Source organism: Hylobates moloch, unplaced genomic scaffold, assembly GCF_009828535.3.
Source record: "Hylobates moloch isolate HMO894 unplaced genomic scaffold, HMol_V3 SCAFFOLD_14, whole genome shotgun sequence".
In the NCBI taxonomy this organism is placed as follows: domain Eukaryota; kingdom Metazoa; phylum Chordata; class Mammalia; order Primates; family Hylobatidae; genus Hylobates; species Hylobates moloch.
The window spans coordinates 23,942,786-23,964,702 of NW_026652289.1; the positions used below are offsets into that span (position 1 = coordinate 23,942,786).

At 34.6% G+C, this 21,917-nt stretch overlaps 1 protein-coding gene across 5 annotated transcripts in view; it reads right to left on the reverse strand.

The window, feature by feature from the left end:
• Nucleotides 1–21,917, reverse strand: part of NCAM2 (neural cell adhesion molecule 2) — a 574,592-nt gene that overhangs the window by 106,440 nt on the left and 446,235 nt on the right. For all 5 annotated transcript variants that reach the window (XM_032175135.2, XM_032175137.2, XM_032175139.2 and 2 more), the window contains 2 exons: nt 14,991–15,087; nt 2,275–2,448 (listed from right to left, as the gene is read on the reverse strand). In XM_032175135.2, the coding sequence (XP_032031026.1) occupies nt 2,275–2,448; nt 14,991–15,087 (271 nt within the window). The remainder of the gene's footprint in view (nt 1–2,274; nt 2,449–14,990; nt 15,088–21,917) is intronic.

A 21,917-nucleotide genomic window follows, 5' to 3' on the forward strand; every position in this document is an offset into this window, starting at 1 on the left:
TGTAGTAGTCAAATTTAAAATTCATGTTTATACTACACTGAATTGAGATCATACAATGGTTTGATTACATAACTGTAACTTGATTTTAAGGTACTCATTCACATACCTATTGAAGATGAATCAACAATGGAAACAGAAGAAAAGTACTAATGCAATCATTTTCCTCGAATCAAAGTGAGAAATCCCCAGCCACAAGACTTTTGAGTATTTTATTCTCATTCGCAAGCTTTAAACTGTCCCAGTCTGAGGCCATTAAACATTCTATGCATGCAACTTCCCTAGTTCATATTCTAGACTCACCAAACAAGTTTCTGACTCTCATTTTGTATCTTCATAATATACCAACAGGTAAAGTATGTACTTATACAGACTCTGAATGTTCTAATTTCTGTGATAGTTATTTCTCATTTTAAAGTAACGAATGTGCTTTGTTATTATATTTCAGTTTTATAAACGTAGTGATCTGCCTCTGACAGATGGATACGTGAGATACAATGTCAGGATTTTCACTTTGATCAACTTGGCCAGATCAAGGGCACTATAAATTCTCCATGGTGCTGCACCTTTGCAAAAAGTCTGGAGGGAGCCTGTTAACTTTTTTCTGGGTTTGGCAGGGCTAGGGTGCGGCAGCACTTTTGTGCCATGTTCAATTTCTATAATATTCAGACTTAATATTAATTTTCTGCATGCTTGTGCTTGAGCACAAACACTGAGTTTTATGCAGTTTAGGAAATAATGCATTTTTTCTTTCTGTTTTTCACCTACCACCCTCCTTTTTCTCTCTTTTATTTATTTTTATTTTATTTTATTTTTTTGAGACGGAGTCTTGCTCTGTCATCCAGGCTGGAGTGCAGTGGCGCGATCTCGGCTCACTGCAAGCTCCGCCTCCTAGGTTCACGCCATTCTCCTGCCTCAGCCTCCCGAGTAGCTGGGTCTACAGGTGCCTGCCACCACGTCTGGCTAATTTTTTTTTTGTACTTTTAGTAGAGACAGGGTTTCACCATGTTAGCCAGGATGGTCTCGGTCTCCTGACCTCGTGATCCACCTGCTTCGGCCTCCCAAAGTGCTGGGATTACAGGCATGAGCCACCGCGCCTGGCCCTTTATCTCTTTTAATAAAATAAAACAAAACAAAATTTAAAGTAGCACAATATTCCTGCATCCAGGTTAATAAATTTTTTTTAAAAAACTATAGTCCTTCGTCTCACTCATTGTTTTGGAGGCACTGTCTTTATAAATCTCTCCTAAACCACACAATGTGCACAGATAATATAATCCAAGTATTTCATAATTAAAATAAATAATATGAGCTCATCAGTTTGAGGCCATTATTTGAAGTATATGGTACATGATAGATGACTGATTAATGTTTCTGATACTTCTATCAAAAACCCATAGTTACTCTCAGTGCAAAATGATAAAGTAGGGTCAACACAGATGACACCAGGATGATTTTATTTGCTTTCTTTCTATGTTCACTAGAATTGGTTCCCTCTTTCCTTCTCCAGAAGGCTCTTGCTTTTTACTGAACCCTTATACCATATGTGTTAGGGTCAAGGTAGGATTCTCATAGAACAGACATATGGAGCATTAATTTCCTCACTATTTTATGCTTCGCTTTTGGAACACTCAATATGGTTCTGTGTCTTAAACAACAGAGGCCAACACTGGTAATTTCTTATTATTTCCTGCTTTAGTTTTGTCTCCTCCTAATGAGAAAACAAACTACATTTTCATAAGATGATGAAATTTTACGTAAGTGAAAAGAAGCTCTGTAAATTATTTTGATTTTTAATAGAAATATAAAAGTAAAAAAATATAAAAATACAAAAAGTAAACAAATATATAAAATTCTACAGATTTTTATAGATGGCTTCATAAGTATAGAAGGTAACTACATTTTGCAGTATCATTTTCACACCTATCTTGAGAGAAATATTAATAAATGAAACATGAGCATATATTTCATAAAATCCAGCCATCATATGTAGTATTTGAGCAACTGCCTTTCCACCAACGAATTTTTTTGAAGTGACTTCTTCCTCCAGAATTGAACTCTGCTGATTCTACTAAGCTCTTTCATTTTTACTGAAGACGGAAACTATTCACTCTGTATTCGAGTTATTATCAAGAAGAATGGGGCACAGGAAATATCTTCCCAACACCACTTTATTAAAAGAAAAGAAAATGTTGGAGGAAACTGAAAAAGCTAATCATGCAGGTATACTGAAGATCAGTTTGAATTAATCAACCCATTTTGAAATTGTTGACTCACTTTGAACTCCATGGGAGCGTACAATTTTCCAGATTTCTGACGCTACTTCTTTGACATCCACTTGATAGTGATGAATAGGCACACCTCCATGGGAGTCTGGTTTGTTGAAGGAAACCTTGGCTGTGGTCTGTGACAGCTCTATGATCTTCACTCCATAGGGACTGGATGGCACATCTATGGACACAGAAATATAAAGAAAACATAACCAAGGGAATGGGAATGGCCATTATTAAGGCAATGGTGTTATGAGAACTAGGAGTGAAGGAAAATTGCTACCTGTATCACTTAATATGCCTGAGTTACAGAACTTCCTTAAACACCTGAATGTTCTTTTGAAATTACAAGAAAGTATACATCAGTCAACTTTTATTACCACAGAAAATAGACAGTAAAATTAAAATCACACTTCAATTATTGAGGGAATATGTTACTTCTGCATTTTCTATACAATATAAATATTTTATTAAGATCCAGGAAAACAATCTTGTGTGTGTTTAAGAGAAAAAAATAAAAGAGAGATAAAGAGGGTAGTTAAAATGTTAGAATACATAAATCAATTATTCAACCATCACCATAAATAATGGTGCCTTGTGAAAATACAAAATGTATTTTCTTTGCATTCACCACAGTAATTGTAGGTAAGTGCTAAGTTTCGAGAAAAATGTCAGTATTATGAACTAAATAAGACTGTAAACTATTGGGTCTAATTTCATTTATATATTATCCAACTAAATTCAACCTTTAGTTGAGATATTAAAATTCTATTCCCATATTTTCAAAATAGCTATAAAATTTTTCCTGTGTGTTTTATTTTAATGCATCCACTACTTAAATTATTTCAAGTTCAATAAGGTATCTTAGGTGGACATTTAATTTAGTGTCTAATATAAAAAATTATTTCAGAAGAACTATCTCAAAGGCAGAGCAGGCAGAATTAGAAGAAAAAAATCCCAGTGAGGAATTTTTGAAAACTCTACTCCAGAAACATCAAGATTTAGAGACACATTAATTTCTCTATGAATCTCCTCCTCTTTTGTTCCTATCACATCTGAAATAACCTTAAACTTTGGGGAAAAAACAAATATAATTTTTTTCAGAGAGGGAATATATATATTTACATACATACACACACACACACACACACACACACACACACATATATATATAGAGAGGGAATATATATATATGATATGGTTTGGCTCTGTGTCCCCACACAAATCTCACCTTGAATTTTTTTTTTTTTTTGAGACGGAGTCTCGCTTTGTGGCCAGGCTGGAGTGCAGTGGCACGATCTCAGCTCACTGCAACCTCAGCCTCCCCCGGGTTCACACCATTCTTCTGCCTCAGTCTCCCGAGTACTGCCTCACATGCAGTACATGTGAATTTCAATTCTTATATCAATTATTTACATAAAAATCTCAAATTGGGGCTGGGAATGATGGCTTCCACCTGTAATCTCAGCACTTTGGAAGCCGAGGTGGGTGGATTACTTGAGGTCAGGAGTTTGAGACCAGCCTGGTCAACATGGTGAAACTCTGTTTCCACAAAAATAAAAAAAATTAGCCAGGCGTGGTGGAGTGTGCCTGTGATCCCAGCTGCTTGGGAGGCTGAGGCAGGAGAATTGCTTGAACCCAGGAGGTGGAAGTTGCAGTGAGCTGAGATCACGCCCCTGCAAATCCAGCCTGGGCAACAGAGAGAGGCTCTATCTCAAAAATAAATAAATACAAATAAAAATAAAAACAAAAATCTCATATGGCAGTCAAAAGTTAAATGTACTTTATTTGCTGGAGTTAAAAAAGGTCACTGTAGGTCACATAAAATATGCCTTATAAATAGCACTGAGCAAGAGCCAGGAGGACAGCTTTACGGCCTTTCATATGTGAATACTGTAAAGAAATGCCACAGTGTATATTTCAACTCTAATTAGAAACTGTAAATTATTTAGGGAGCCTATGAAGTACATTATGTTACAACTCTAAAGCACATGTGTAGAATTCTGATGCATCCAAAAGTCTTAGAACTATTAAAATCATATCTGGAAATACAAATTTTAAGATATCTAAATAATGTTTTTAGGCCTTCAAATATTCTAATAATTTTCATGTTTCCTTAATCTCCAGGTAAATCTGCATGTCTTTTCAGCTGTAGGTTTGATCCAAAATTTACTCATAAGTTTGATCCAAAGTATAGGAGAAAGGCAAACAAATGCGCACGGATCCCCTTAAAAAATGCCAATTCTTCAGTCTGTGCTGAGTGGCTGACTCCCTAACGTACATTAGATCTAAGTTGGATGTCATAGGCATTACACTCCAGTTTGGGGACATGTGTCAAAAGTGAAGGTAGTATATTCTGGGGGATGAGAGGGAGATATTATCCTCTTGGGCTTTCATCTTTGAATATATGGTATAAACATGATTGTTTGTTTTTACTCTGACTGCAGAGGCTGCACCATTCACCAACTGTGCACCCTGACATGGTGCACCTGCAGAGAAAGAAGAGCCTTTTTTTTTCTTTCAGCACAAAGCCACCATCATCAAAACATGGGCCAGTGCCTAGTTTCTTCTAGCTATATAGTCCATTTTCAGATCTGCTGACACTTACTGTAGCCTTTTATTCATATTATTTTCCACTAGCCTCTTATTTCTATTATTGCTTTTAAAGCAAAAGCATGCTTATGACTTTCATTCTCTTTCTAAATATTTTTTACATTTTGGTTCTATAAGTCCAACTGTCAACTGACTACTAAATTGTAAGTTTCTTGAGGAAAGAGGTAAAACATTTTACAAACACATATTCACACACACCTATTTATACATGCATACAGATAGATACATGTAACATAGAACAAAGTGACTGGAATATACTAAGTTCTCAGGAAATGCTTGATTAATTAAATATTTCAGTAATGAAAAATAATATACAAAGATAGAGAACATATCTAAGTGAATAGTGTCAGATGTGCCCAGGATCAACATCTCTAATTCTGCTCTTCACTTTCTGGATTTTTCTGTAATTTCTTTCACCCTTGATTCCTATCTATCATATACATCACAATCAGTCAAAACACTATTTTAATAATTCCTGCATTATAATTCTTGTATCTATTTCTTCCTTCCCATTTCCTCTGTTACCTCCCAAGCCCTGGCCCTATCTGACTTTTCCTGTGATGCCATTAGCGGCTGTTGGCTTCCTTTTCTATTGGATGTCCAACAAAAACATCAATGCACGAGCCATGCAAATGCAAAATCAATCTTTGTAAAGAACGACTCTGATCACATCACTTCCCTGGAATGGTATTCAGGAGCTTCAATTTCATTACAACATTAGTCTCGATCGTTTCAGCCTTGTGTTCAGGATCCTGGATTATCTAATGCCCTGGGTGTATGCAAAGATACGGGTCTACTCTAAAAGACTTTCAGACACAGCCCAATTTCAACTGAGGCTCATAGCGGGTGCTCAGTTTCACACACTATTATTCCTTCATTGTTACCATAGTTTTCTGAACTATTTCCTAGCATCTTATATCCCCAAAATTGATGAATACCATCCACCACTCAATGAATGAATAAATGAATAGAAAAGCAATTGTGCAAATATTTATTTGTTTACTCTTTCTCTTCATCTCTAATAGTGCTGGTAAACTGTTGGATTAAGAGACTGGATATGTCATGAGAATCCATGGATTCAAGGCCTGGCCTTGCCACTTTTGTCAACTACAGCACTTAATCCTTTCACATCGCAGTAGTTTTCTCTCCCAAATGGAGATTAGAATAGTACCACTGCGAGTGTTGTTGGAAATATCAAGTAATGTTGAGCACTTTGACCCTAGAATACATTAAAACTCTCAGCAAATGTCAGTCATTGTAATTTTTCTATCCCTCCCTGATCATCAGCCTCCTTCTATTACATACTTTTGTACCCATTGACATGTATCAATGTTTTAGTCAAATGGCAGGTAATGGATACAATACCGATGTTCAGCTCAGAATTTTTTGTGGTGTGTAATGGCAAGGAGTTGGTGCCATGACCTAGGAGTCAGATGGATACAATCTCTGGAGTCACTGAATGAACTTGTGTTTATTAAACTCCCAGAAGTTATTCATCTTGCATAACTGAAACTTTTTAATTTTTGTCCAACGTCTTCCCATTTCTCCCACTCCCCAGCCCCTGGCAACTACCATTTTTCTCTGTTGCTATGAGTTTCACTGTTTTAGAATTCCACATATAAGTAAGACCATGCTGTACATCTTTATATCTTGGCTATTGTGAGTAATGCTTCAATGTAACCAATGTCTTGGAGAGCTATCACCTCTTGATTAACTGATAATGGAATTCTATCTTCTCATTTTCCAAGACTAAACACTCCATCTCTGAATGACAATGTCTTTTCCTTTTGTCTTCTCCAAAATTTTTCTTTATCAGATAGCTCTTCTCTTCCTGTTTCTTCTTCTTTGGAATTTTATTCTTTCTTCTCAGTCTTATTACTGTGAATTATAAAGATCTCTTTTTTTTTCAATCCCACTCTCTTCTCAGGAAACATATTCTTCTTTTGTTCCTTGTTACTCTGTTTCAATAGATTATTTCTAATTTCTGCCCCAACATCTTTATTTCTGAGAATTTGGTCTCATAGCATGCATAGTTCATAGACACTAACTGTGCTCTTTTTACACATATGAGGCTGTGGTGTTGCTAAACTTAGATCCAGGAATCTGAAGAGTTTGATTTTTGTAAACTTTCTTTTAAAAGGAAGTGCTAGCCTGAATATTATTTCAGAATGGTGTTTTAAACCCTAGATATTTTAAACCCTAGATATTTTTCTATTAACACTCAGAGTCAAATTCTATGATTTAAGATACTCCTGTTTATCATAAGAAATTGCAGGCTAAAATCTTCATTTCCTAGACTCACTTGCTGCTATGGTTCTAAGTTTCATGTAGTGAACCTAGAATGAAAGTAACGTGTATATAGTTTAGAATGCTGGAGGGCTGTGAATGTCAGTCCCACTTTTCTCAGGAGGTGCACATGGACAAGGGGCTCTGCAGATATGAATGAGAGTAGCATCCGAACTCCCCACTCCACAGCCTATTCATCCAGTTTCTGGAGTGGTGTGGCTGTGATTATTAGCTGAGGGGTAACTTGGCAGCAGGGCTTCCTGACCTCTAGTTAGTCATTGCAGACTTCATATGTGGACCACGCTTATGCTATTTTGTGACCTTCAAGGTAGAATATTAGTGGCTGTCTTTGGTCTTTTCTCTGCCTTTCCAATGATTTTATAACCAGCTTGTTCTTTATAATAAATCAGTTTCTGCTTGATTTCCTCATCAATTTCTATCTGGTGAAAGTCTCAAATACTACAAGAATTGGAACATAAGTAACTGAATTTCCTAGATCCAGTAACACTGTTACATGCAGTGTCACCATAATTGCTTGCAACTAAGGGACTTCTATGTTGAGATAGGTTCTATCTACTTTTGTTTTGAGTGGCTACCTTACTTCTGCAAGGTTTTATACACATTTTTCTTGTTTCGATCATGCTGTGGTTTGAATGCTGGTTTCCCTCCAAATTTTATATGTTGAATATATTATTAAGAGGTGGGGTCTTTTGGGATGTGATAAAGTCATGAGACATCCACCCTCGAGAATAAAATTAGTGCCCCCATAAAAGAGGCTGAATGAAGTATGTTTGCCCCTTTCACCATGTAAGGACACACAGAAGGCACCATCTATAAAAACAATTTGGTTATTGGACCTACACCAAAAACCAAATCTGATGGTGACTTGATCTTGAATTTCCCAGCCCCTAGAACTGTGGGCAATATATTTATGTTGCTAATACATTACAGAGTCTAATATATTTTGCTATAGCATCCACAACAGAGCAAGAAATATTGTGAGCTTAATCTAATATTATATAGCCAACCTGCAATACATCTGAAATGCTGTAAATTCCTTCTCATTTCACTACTCACCTAGTTTTTACCAATTGCCAAATCCAAATTATTATTTAGATTTTTTCACAGTATTTGACCAATTATATTTACATTTATCCTTCAAAATAGATACACTGTCTCCCTGAAAAATTTCTTTCATTTTTTTTGTTCTTATAAGTCCATGAATTAAACTGAAGTAGTCCAGAGATCTGACCTTGGTTTTCCCATTTTTACCTCTAATATTCTCCATAGAAGTATTCATTCACTACCAAGATACCAATGGAAATTATTTCCTCCAAATATGAGTATGTCTTGACCCTTCTCACAACTCACAGACACCCAGATTCACTTATCTTTAGTACTGGGCATTTCAACAATGGCTCATAAGTAAATCAAATATAACATAATGAACCCTTCAAACATTCAATTTAGAACTATCATGAGCCAGAAAAAAATTTTGAAGAGTGAACATTAGAGTGTTTGAGTTTCAATTTATATATTTTAGATATTTGGAGAATTTGGAAATTGGCAGTTGTGTCACTTTTTTTATTATACTTTAAGTTTTAGGGTACATGTGCACAACGTGCAGGTTAGTTACATATGTATATTTTATGCTATGTTGAAATCTGTCTCTAGAACACCACCAAGATAATTTTCTAAGATACATGAATTATGTTGCTTTATGACTAAAAATCTCCAAATTTCCCTCGTTGTATACCAGACAGAATGTAAACATGATGAATTTTTTTTTTTTTTGGAGGAGGAAGAGTCTTGCTTTTGTCGCCCAGGCTAGAGTGTAATGGTGTGATCTCGGCTCACTGCAACCTCCGCCTCCTGGCTTCAAGCAATTCTCCTGCCTCAGCCTCCCGAGTAGCTGGGATTACAGGCACCCATCACCACACCCGGCTAATTTTTTTATTTTTGTATTTTTAGTAGAGATGGGGTTTCACCATGTTGGCAAGGCTGGTCTCAAACTCCTGACCTTACATGATCCACCCGCCTCGGCTTCCCAAAGTGCTGGTATTACAGGCGTAAACCACCTTGCCCTGCAAACATGATGAACGTTTTTAAGATCTATGACTTAACTTCTCTCTACCTCTCTATGCCATTACCAACACTGGTCTTCTCACACAATATACCCTTCCAGTCTTCCATTAAATGCCTTACTCATTAACAGTCCCATCCTTTCAGAGCATGTACAAGTGTAACCTTGATGTTTCTTTGAGTCTTTCCCTTTCTTCTTCCCTGGACCTGTTTCTACTCCCTCTTTCAGACTCAATTCAAAAGTTGACACCTTTTGAGAGCCTTTTCCAAGAACTCCAATCAGAATTCATTTTTGTTCTTCCAAACCTTTGATTCACACTTCTGCAGCAACCTTATATCTTTTGAACTCTAACTTACGTGTAAAGACCAGATGCTATATATTATTTATCTTCAGATTCCCAAGATCTAGAACAATGTCTGGTACCTACTAGAAATTCACTATATTTTTTGAGTGAATGAATTAAAAAGTGATTAGGAATTGATGCAAACATGGATTCTCTGAAAATAATGTCAAGTTATCCTGATTTCCTTTCCTTCACAGCAATATGAGAATGAGAAAATCAAGAATATGTTATGAATAGTTTCTGAATATCACTGTTTGCTTAATGAGTTCTTTAAAAAATCAAGATGTAGACTTGTCCAGGCTAGATCATAAAACTGATTATGTTAAAGAATCCTGGCATTATATTTAAGTGAAGAAAATGTGATACTAAATGAACTAATTTTAACATGCTTTCAAGCGTTATGGAGCAAAGGTCTGGCTAAGATAAAATCTAGGTACACAGACCAGTAGATAGGCCGTAATTCCGTATCTTAGAATTCTATTCAATTGATCCCGTTTAACCTGTAAGCCGATCTCTGTTCTCAAGGATGACTTATACAGGCTTATCCTGACTCTGGTGAAAATACAGATTAGTGCTTCATGATATTGTACTTGTGACTTAAATCAATCCTGAAAAAAAGAGCTAAAATATTGAATTTGACAGGGTTTCAGTAGGTTAAAAAACGAGTCAAAACTGACAAGATGAGATTTAATAGGGGTAAGTATAGAGTCCTGAACTGAGGTTAAAAAAAATCAATTGTGAAGCACAGTATCAGAGACCTCCCTTAATAGCAGTTTGTGTAAAAAATTGGTAGGACAACCTCCTAAATGGAAAAAAATAACAAAAGTCAAATGAATTTAACATTATTTAATAGAAGTATAATGTTCAGAATAAGTAAGGTCATTATCTCATTTTACTAAGCCCTGGTCCTTGATGTCTAGATTTATGTATAACAACTAAAGAGGTATCAAGGTACTGACTTCTATCCAAAAGAAAAGTGACCAACATGAACCATAATTAGGCCATAATAATACCTACCTAATATTTGTTGAGTACTTGTCATGTGCTGGGTGCTTGAATGCAATAACTCACTTAGTTGCCACAATACTCTTACCAGGTAAATCTTGGAATGACTGCACAGAAACTCTTAGAGAGCTGAGGCTCTCGTTCCCCAGGGGCTGGACATATTACCTGATGACAGCTAACAGCAAAGTCCCTCCCATAAAATTGCCCAACAGAAGGTGACTTTATCAGAAACCTGCATCAATTAATGAAACAAAGGTGGGATTATTTTATTTAGGATTAAGGTTTAATATAAAAAACTTCAACAGTTAAAAAATATAACAATGATAAAACAAATTAAGAAATTTAAAAATATATAAATGAAATTACTTGATAACAATATTTACAATGTAGGGTAATGATTTTTCAAGAAAAGAAATAATAAATATGCATATAAATATACAGAATGCCTTGTCAGATAATCATCTTTCAGAAGTAGAAAATTGTAAGGAAGAAATAACACTATATAGTAAAACTTTTATTTAGCCTTACATGCTGTACAACTTTAATTTGATTCAAGATATGTACTTTGATCCAAATAGAGAATGCTTCCTACTGGATGGCAGGATCAACACCTAGGAGGTACATTTTAAAAATCAACTTTATGGTGAAGTCTTAAAATATATATATATTTGTCTCTGTTACATTTCTAGTTAATATTTTGATTAAAAGTTAAGAAAACAAAATTATCAAGCACATATGTGAAATATTTCATATTTCTATAACAACATAAAAAGATTACTTCCCCCCCCCCCCCGCCAATGTTCTAAAGACAGAGGAGATAGGTAAAAGAAGACTACGTCAACTCTTGCTTATTAATAGGAAGTCAGGGTTTAATGGAAAGTCCTTGCTTAGGGTTAACTGACTTAAACCAAACACATATACACTTTATTTCCATTTCAAAAATATTTCATTTTCATATTATTTTTATAGGTTTAGGGGGTTTTGTAACAATCGCATATTATGTACTAGTGAAGTTTGGGCTTTTAGTGTATCCATCACTAGAATATTGAACATTGCATCCAACAAGTAATGTTTCAATCTTCCTCTCTCTCCCAGCCTCCCACCTTTGGGAGTCTCCAGTGTCTATTTTTCCATGTGTGTACACACTGTTAAGCTCCCACTTACAAGTGAGAACATGCAGTATTTGAATTTCTGTTTTTGATTTATTTCACTTAGGTGAATGGCCTGCAACAAGCCTTTTTGGGTTGCTGTTTCTGTCTTGGCAAGTGGGCACTCTTTTTACCCTGCCTGGACACCAACACTCCACACTGGACCCCTACAACACTCATTCCACTCCATTCACTCTGCTCAGGCTTTCACATCCCATGCCAGGCTTCTGTGCTTCACCCTACTCCCACACAGATGCCTACCTCGTTCCGATGTAGGGCTGAATTATTAAAAAGGGAAAATGTAAGGAAAGAAGAAGGAAAGGAGGACAAATGGGAGGAAAAAAGGAAAAAATGATTTCTGAATGCTGAAAAAGTAATTGTTTCCTATATTACCACTGAATGTGTACAAAAATTTCATACTACATTTTGGCTCTTAATTAATTCCCTTTGGAAGTAAGGTATTCTCTTACACTGTAAAATACCATATGCCAAATGATCTTGACCTTTTACAAGGCAAATAGGCCAATGAAATCTTGAACTGTGGTATCTTCACATATTAGGAAATATTTAATTTTTTATATAATAAATGTCTTACATCTTATTTAAAATCACAGTACAGTTTGTGTTAGGATTCTGCAGGACAGATTAAGTTTTCTACCAAATATTAGTATTAAAGAATAGTCCCATAAAATAAATCATATTTATAAACGTTGATGTTTAAACTATGTTTTCCATCTAAGGCTGAGTGTCTGAATCATTTTGATATCTTCATTACAATTTCAATTGAATTCACCCTTTTCTAAAACAAATTCTTAGACTGGAATTGTATAAAATTTGGAATATTAGGAGAATTGCAGAAAAATATTCAAAAAAGTTTTCCAATATTTTCTAACTCGGCTTTAATGAAAAACTTTAATTTTATTATGGTTACACAGAAGAAAACTCACTAATTTAATATAGTCACTAGAAGGATAGGAATTGCAGTAAGTATTGTGAGATATGAAGGTGCATGCACATTAAATACTACCTGTGAATTTCATAGAATTTTTTTTTTCTTTTTTTTGAGACAGAGTCTCGCTCTGTCGCCCAGGCTGGAGTGCAGTGGCGCCATCTCGGCTCACTGCAAGCTCCGCCTCCCGGGTTCACGCCATTCTCCTGCCTTAGCCTCCCCAGCAGCTGGGACTACAGGCACCCGCCACCACGCCCGGCTAATTCTTTTGTATTTTTAGTAGAGAGGGGTTTTCACCGTGTTAGCCAGCATGGTCTGGATCTCCTGATCTCGTGATCCGCCCGCCTCGGCCTCCCAAAGTGCTGGGATTACAGGCATGAGCCACCATGCTCGGCCTCATGGAATTATTTAAACCTAATCAACATAATGTTTTAAATACCAAATATTAATACACCCTCCTAAAAATTCTGGTCATTTATTAAGTTGTACCTAATTGAAAAACACATCATTTATAAAATGGCAATATACAATACTGGATCAATATTAATAACATTATATATACATATATTGATCCTATATCTAATTATTTATAAAATTATATACTAATTTAAAGAAAAGTTACATAATTTCCGAAGGTTTGGAATTAATTTGAGTAGTGAATGCTTGTTACTAGTACAGTTGATTCTTCAGTTTATTATCAGTGCATTTTGGTGAGAATTAGCACACTTCATTTTCTTATAATTTAATTTGCTTGTATAACAGTTTCTTCACATTTCTAAACTCACTTATCTTGATTTTTTTTCTCCCTGCCTTCTTCCATCAATTCCTTCCATGTACTCTCTTTTCTCCCTTCTCTATCAATGCAGTAAAACTTGAATTGGAGAATAGCAGGTTCTCTAAGTTACATAATAATTTGACATTATTAGCTTAAAAATTTCCCTTCTTGGCCTTTATGATCAATGACATTAATATTTAGAATATATCTATATAGCAGTAAAAATGAACATTTTTCTGAACTTAGTATAAAATTAAAGTTATAGATAAAATCTCTATCTGAAAAGGTTATAAAATTTCTTTACAGATGCTTTTAAGTCTGTTAAAATATAATATTACAATAATTTTCTGATACTATTTTACCTAGTCTTAGAAGACTGTTTTTTTCCATTTGAGCTATATAAACTATTTTTTAAAATGTATTTTAGAATTCCTCATCAGTCTTGTAAAACATAATGGCAAATTTTATAAATAAGTAAACAATATCTGGCTTTCTGGTTTGTATGAATTTTTTATTTTATATGTTGTTATTTCTGTATCTTTAAGCTTTAGAGGTAAAACTAGAATATTAACATATATATACAAAATAAAATATTTTCAACAAATTTATGTAACCTTCAATTTTCTATTTTCCTTCAGAAGTAAGCTAGCTCTTTGTATTTTCAAGTCTAAAAGTTTAAAATATATTAATTATAGTTCATTTTTTCTCAGAGTGTTTTGATTTTTAATTTTTTCATCAGGATTCTGTCTTTACTTGAAATATAATTTAATTTTTTAAAACATATGTTCCCTATTTCTTTAACAAATATCTCACTTTTAAAGTTGGAGGGATTAGAATCAGGTTTTAAAATCAATCCTGATGAGTAAATACATTCTACGTGCTCACTGTACAGCAGATACAATGGTTTCAAGTTTTTAAAAGTGATTCATTCTTTATAAAAAGCAACCTGTATTGCTACTTATAAAAATGTAAAGGATATTCTTTGCTAACATTTAAAATTACATGACACCCACTTTTTGGAAGTTCATATTTTTGTTATAGACATGCTAAAGTCTAAGGTTTTGGAAAATTTTTATGCATGCAAAATTGTTGTACACATTTACAGGGAACATGTGACAATTTAATATAAGCAGACAATATATCATGAGCAAACCTGAGTAACTGGCATGTCTGTTCTTTCATACAATTGTCATTTCTTTGTGTTTGGAGCATTCCAAATATATTCTTCTATTTTGAAATATACAATAACTTATTGTTAACTATTATAGCCCTATCGTACTACTGAACAGCATATCTTATTCCTTGTAATCAACTGTAGTTTTGTGCTCCCTGAGTAACCCCTCTCTATTCCCTCCTTCCCAATATACTACCAAGCCTCTGGTAACCACAGTCTACCCGATGCCTCCAAGAGATCCATTGTTTTAAATCCCACATGTAAATGAGACTACTTTATCAACTTAAATTTTCATTTGCTTTCAGAAATATTGTGTGAGATCTCAAAAATTATTCTGCTATACTTACCAGCCAAAGCAAGAATATATTCTTGAAATCTTGTTCCTATACGATTAGTGGCTGTGCAATTATAGCGTCCAAAGTCATTGTCAGATGTAGGTGCAATCTGAAAGAATTATAATAACAAATGTTACAACTCTAAAACATCATAGAAGTTTTATAATAAACCCCAGTATGACTACCACTTTCACACATTTCACTTTTTACCCAACAACTCCTTACCATATATTTTTAATTTTCTTTATTAAGTAAGCATTACTAAATAATATAAATCCTTTTATGATGTATCCATGAGCCTATAATATCCATAGGACTAGGCAAATCAGAATTTATCTATTAATTCATTAAGTAAACAAATGGCACCACTTTGATATATCTATTAAATAGCAAGACCATTATATCTAGATATATGTAAAGCTCAGAAAGTAGTACACAGTTTGAAATATATATGTGTATATATCTCTGTATACATGTACATATATATTTATAGTCTGCAATAAATGTAGGTGTAAACTTGAAAACAGGAAGATTGTAATAAAAGCATTGTTAACTGTTTTCTATGTTTTGGCCTTAGATCAGTTTGCTTTAATGTTCAAGAAAGTCTCCAAATATGTGATAGTTCTCTCCCTGTTTTGAGTTTATTGAACATATAATAATAACGAAGGAGGAAGGATCATTCTTAATGAAATCTTTCCAGGAACATATTGTGCAATAAAATGTTGCTCTTTGCAACAATACTCATAGAGAGGCACTTTTTCTCGCTATCTAATAACAGTATCTTGCCTCCATTTCTGTTCAATTCCTACCATTCTTTTTCATTCTAGGTAGAAAATAGCTGACCTCTATCCTTATACATTTGAAATCCATAATTAAGTTAACCTTCGGGGATTTTATTGGTGAACACTGAGACAAACCCTGTAATTCTAAGATACAGAAATTCTGAAGTATCAATTTAGATAAGAGATTTGATCATAGTAATAGATATAATTTTCAATCTCTGTAACTATTATTAAGAGAGAATATGCTTACAAGAGTTGCTGTTAATTTCAACTCTATCCCAAAAGAGGGAAAAATGATTTTGTGGTAATGGGAGGCTATTAACTAAGAGTGCAATTTTGAGGTCCATTGAAGATGATAATTCTGAAACAGTACAGAAAAGCTGTGTCATTCATTTTCTAGTCAGCTGTCCATCTAGAAACAGATCATAGGAATAAGCTTAGAATTTCTAACAGCTCTTACATAATTACTGCTAAGTGATTAAAATATTCATTTTTCTTATGTGTAGCTTTTAATAAGCAAGGCTAATTTAACTCTAAGCTAATTGTTCTAATGAGAAAGAGATTTAACAAAAAATTCTTCTGCTATATGCATATGAGAAAGTTATTTGCAAATTCAACAGAGAAGAATGTGTTTATTGAATCAATACAATGCCAAGACAGGATAGCCACAACAAAGAAATGTGACTATTACACAGCTCCTTAAGATTAATAATTTAAATAGAGCCATTTTCATTGGAACAATTTCTTAAAAGCTCAATTCATTTTTTTGTTGTTGTTCCTGGGAGTTCAGCTATCAACAGATAAAAGTTCATCTTAAATAAGCAAACTTTCATCATGTATGCTTAATAAATAAAGAAAACACCCATCGTGGCATAGATTAAAACACACAGAAACACACACATCCACACACATGCTCTAGATATAATCTGGCCAAATCATGTACCCTGAAGCTTATTTGATGTATTCTAGGAAAGCAACATAAAACTAAAGTCCAATAGTAGTTTTACACTTAAACCCAGCACAATGAAATGTTATGTAATTTTATGAAAATATAAGATAATATAACAAGGGTATATTATAGACCATTAAGTAAAAATATTTAGATGTTTAAAATGTGCAAAGCATTGAAAATATTAATCAAGAAACATCTACTGATAAACATCCACTGATAAACATCTACTAGAAACATCTACTGATAAAACTATTTCTTCATATTTAAATACAGGCATACCTGTTTTGTTGTGTCTTACTTTGTCGTGCTTGAAAGATAGTGGTTTTCTTTTCTTTTTACAAATTGAAGGTTTGTAGCAATCCTGCATTAAGCAATCTATCAGCACCATTTTTTTTCAACAACAGTTGCCCATGTCCTGTCTCTCTGACTTTTTGGTAATTCTCTCAATATTTTAAACTTTGCATTATTATTAAATTTGCTATGGTGATCTGTGATCAGTAATCTTTGATGGTACTATTGTAACTGTTCCGGGGAACCACAAACTGTGCCCCTAAGAGTTAACTTTATTGATAAATGTGTGTTCTGATTGCTCTACTGACTGGCCATACCCCCATCTCTCTCCCTCCTCTTTGGCTTCCTTATTCTGTGAGACATAATAATATTAAAATTAGGCCAAATCATAATCCTACAATGGCCTCTAGGTTTTTGTGTTAAAAGAAGAGTCACACATCTCCCACATTAAATCAAAAGCTAAACATGATGAAGCTTAGTGAGGAAGGCATGGCAAAACCAAGATAGGCTAAAACAGAAGCCTATTGCAACAAACAGCCAAGTGGCAAATGTGAAGAGAGAGTTCCTGAAAAAAATCTAAAGTACTACGCTAGTGGACTCACAAATGATAAGAAAGCTAAACAGCCTTACTCATGTTATGGAGAAATAATTGTGTTGGTCTGGATAGAAGACAAAGCCAACCACAATACTCAAGCCAAAGCCCAAGCCAGAGCAAAGACCTCACATGCCTCAATTCAATGAAGGCTGACAGAGGTGAGGAAGGTGCAGAAGAAGAGTTTGAAGCTGGCAGGGGTTAGTTCATGAGGCTTAAGGGAAGAAGCCATCTTTATAACATAAAAATACAAGGTGGAGCAGCAAGTGCTGATGTGGAAGCTGGAGCATGTTATCCAGAAGATCAAGCTAAGGGCCAGGCGCGGTGGCTCACGCCTGTAATCCCAGCACTTTGGGAGGCTGAGGCGGCCAGATCACGAGGTCAGGAGATCGAGACCATCCTGGTTAACACCGTGAAACCCCGTCTCTACTAAAAATGCAAAAAAATAGCCGGGCGTGGTGGCGGGCGCCTGTAGTCCCAGCTACTAGGGAGGCTGAGGCAGGAGAATGGCGTGAACCCAGGAGGCGGAGCTTGCAGTGAGCTGAGATTGCACCACTGCACTCCAGCCTGGGCGACAGAGCGAGACTCCCTCTCAAAAACAACAACAACAACAACAACAACAACAACAAAAAACAATATTTAAGGCTACAGCTCCCATAAAACAGTGATTCCTCTGACGGATCTGGGAAAAGTGAACTGAAAATCTTCTGAAAAGGATTCACCATGCTGACGCCACTAAGAATATTTGTGACTCATGGGAGAAAGTGAAAATATCAACATTAATAAGAGTTTGGAAGAAGTTGATTCCAGCCCTCATGGATGACTTTGACGGGTTCAAGACTTCAGTGAAGGAAGTAACTGCAGATGCGATGGAAATAGAGAGCTAGAATTAGAAATGGAGCCTGAAGAAGTGAATGAATTGCTGCAATCTGATGATAAAACTCTAACAGATGGGAAAATTGCTCTTTGTGGAAGAGCAAATAAAGTGGTTTCTGGTGGTAGAATTTACTCCTGCTGAAGATGCTTGAAAAATGTTGAAATGACAACCAAAGATTTATCTTTGGTTACATAAACTTAGTTGATAAAGCAGTGGCAGGGTTTGAGAGGATTTACTTCATTTTTGAAAGATGTTCAGCCATAGGTAAATCCTAACAAACAGTATTATATGCTGTTAGCTTTATAGCATCACCTGCTGCACAGAGATCTTTCATGAAAGGAAGTGTTAATTAACAAAGTGCTTCACTATTGCCTTATTTTAATAAACTGCCACAGTAAATCCAACCTTCAGCAATCAACATTCTGATCAGTAAGCAGCCATCAACCTCGTGACAAAACCCTTCACCAACGAAAAAAGTTACAACTTGCTTAAATCTCAAATTATTCCCAGAAATTTTTAGTAATTATTTTTCAGTTATGTTACGTAGACCTTTTTATACATCATGCTTTTGCACACTTAATAGACTATAGTGCCAACACAACTTTTATATGTACTGAAAAAAGCAAAATTTGTGTGACTGGCTTTATAATGATATTTACTTTATTGAGGAGCTCTTGGAACTAAACCTGCAATATCTCCAAGGTATATCTGTATCCAGCTAAAAATGTTGATATTAATTCATGATATTAGGTTTGGACAGAGTATAGTGAAGTAACAAATATGTTTTGAATATCTAAATATAAGCTAAGTGTGTAATACTAATAAAGAAGCTTGCTAGTCTTTTTCTTAAACCTAAAAATATTTATTTCTTCTATGTATTCCATGATAAGAAAGTCATGGACATAACAGTCAGCATCCCTATTTAGGATATGAAACAAAGATACAGACAATGCAGATCACAATATTATTCTAACAAACCTATTAAAAACCTATTCCTTCTTTCAGTGTTTGCCCACATATTGAAAAGTTGTGTGATTTCCTCAGGATGTGGTCAGTTATAAAAAAGAAAGTTTTGATGACCTTGACCTTTACAGATGGATTTATTGGCAGTAACTTAAATAATTTATTGAATATTTGGTTATATTTTAAAACACATAATTTTAAAAGTTTGAATATATATACTTAAAGAAAAAATCTTTAAAACAATTCAATAAATTTATTACTGACAATTTGTTAAGTGTAAACTTTTTCTATATTTCATTTTATATTCTAAAGAATTAGCACATATGACTTTTACAATAATTACTAAACAAAAGTGTCTCAAGCAACTGTATATACTAATAATTAAATATTAGTAATGCTCATTGTTGCTTTCTCTTTATGTTATTGTTATTTTGTTATGCTATGTTTTCAAGTTGTGTTAATCACAATGTATATTTTTCATGCAGAATTTAAATTTAATTTGTGAGAGTATACAGATAAACATGTCTGTTTAAAGTCAGTGGTTTAGCCAACAGATCACCTGGCTGTGTGTCAAGTAAGCAAAAATTGTGGGGTTTTTTAAATTTTATTTTGGAGTACAGAGGGATGTCTTTAGGCAGAAGTTTAAATAGCATACACTATATACTATGTTTTATGTATAAAATGTCCCTTCACATTAAATATGGAGAATTATGAGTTGGCTGAGGAACTAAAAAATGTCAAGATGAAGTAAAGCAGAAATTACACATTAGTCTGTCATTTACTCACGAACTTCAATCTACTTGCTGTGGACTGAACTGCCCACCTCCTCACTCTGCCCATTGACATACCAAAACCCTAACTTCCGGTGTGAATGAACTTGGAGATAGGATCTTTAAGAAGGTAATTAAGGTTAAACGAGGTAATAAGAGTGGGACCTAATCCAACAGGACTGGTATCCTTATAAGAAAAGGAAGACATCAGAACTCTGTGTGTGCACAGAGGAAAGGGCATGTGAGGACACAGCAAGAAGGCGGCAAAGTACAAGTTCAGGGAAGGGTCCTCTATAGAAAGCAAGCTGGCAGACACCATGATATTGAACCTCTATCCTCCAAAACTCAGAACAAATTTCTGTGATTTCAACCATCCTGTCTATGGTATTTTATTAAAGTATTCAAGGAGACTACACACTACACAAAACAAGTTAAATCTAACCTGAGCTTTTCACTAAGGTAAAACACATAAAATTTAGATTAAAACTGTCCAGATGTTTTTATGAAATTGACATCCCTGTCAAGTCACAAATAGCTAATTCTTCTAAAATATTTTCAAAGAAATTTATTTACATTGAAATTGATATAGACAAAGTGGTTTAATTACAAACCAGTCAGCTATGCAAATATTTGCAGACGTGATGGCTAAATCCTCCTATCAAACAAATTTTTTTTAAGTCTAAATGGCATCAATGAGGATATTTTAAGTTAAGGCAGTATGGATATTAGATGGTATTCTAAAACGTGCATTTCATTTTAGCTTATGCAAACTGAATTAGTGAATAAAATGTAGCAACCTTTCAGCAAATAAGGCTGTGTGAAAAAGATTCCCGATTTTCCTAACTGTATCATAATTTGGAAAGGGTGATGATCATTTTCATAGTTTTTTATATGTTTGGGAAATTGATACACACACTGCAATTAATAAATAAGAAACACTTTATTCAAACAGTATTTAAAGGCCAATTACTTGGCAATATAAAAATAATTATACAAAATCTTATTTTCAGTAATAAAACAAAAGATACTGAACAAGTAAATTTCATTTATTTTGGAATTTACACTAGAATTGTAAAAATCTAGCCAACAGATAGCATTTATACTTGCCACGCTGAAAAGAAAAAAAGCAATACCACATACAAACAATGAAAGAATCAACATTGAAGACAAATTTTTAGCCCGCAATAACTATTAAATTACCAAACTTTTCATTCTAGATTTTTCCATATATCTATAGATATATATCTATAAAACATATATACATATTTTTTTGAGACGGAGTCTCTCTCTCTCTCGCCAGGCTGGAGTGCAGTGGCGCGATCTTGGCTCACTGCAACCTCCATCTCCCAGGTTCAAGTGATTCTCCTGCCTCAACCTCCTGAGTAGCTGGGACTACAGGCACACACCACCACATCCAGCTAAGTTTTGTATTTTTAGTAGAGACAGGCTTTCACCATGTTGGCCAGGATGGTCTCGATCTCCTGACCTTGTGATCCGCCCTCCTCGGCTTCCCAAAGTGCTGGGATTACAGGACTGAGCCACCGCGCATGGCCATATAATTGTTTTTATTCCTAAAAGTGCAATTCATAAAAATAATGGTCTTTGCTATATAGCCACATTTCTATATAAGTGAATAGACATTCATACACTCATCATTAATGAGCCATGGACCTTTCATAACTGTAAAATATATACACTATGATTTCTCTCTC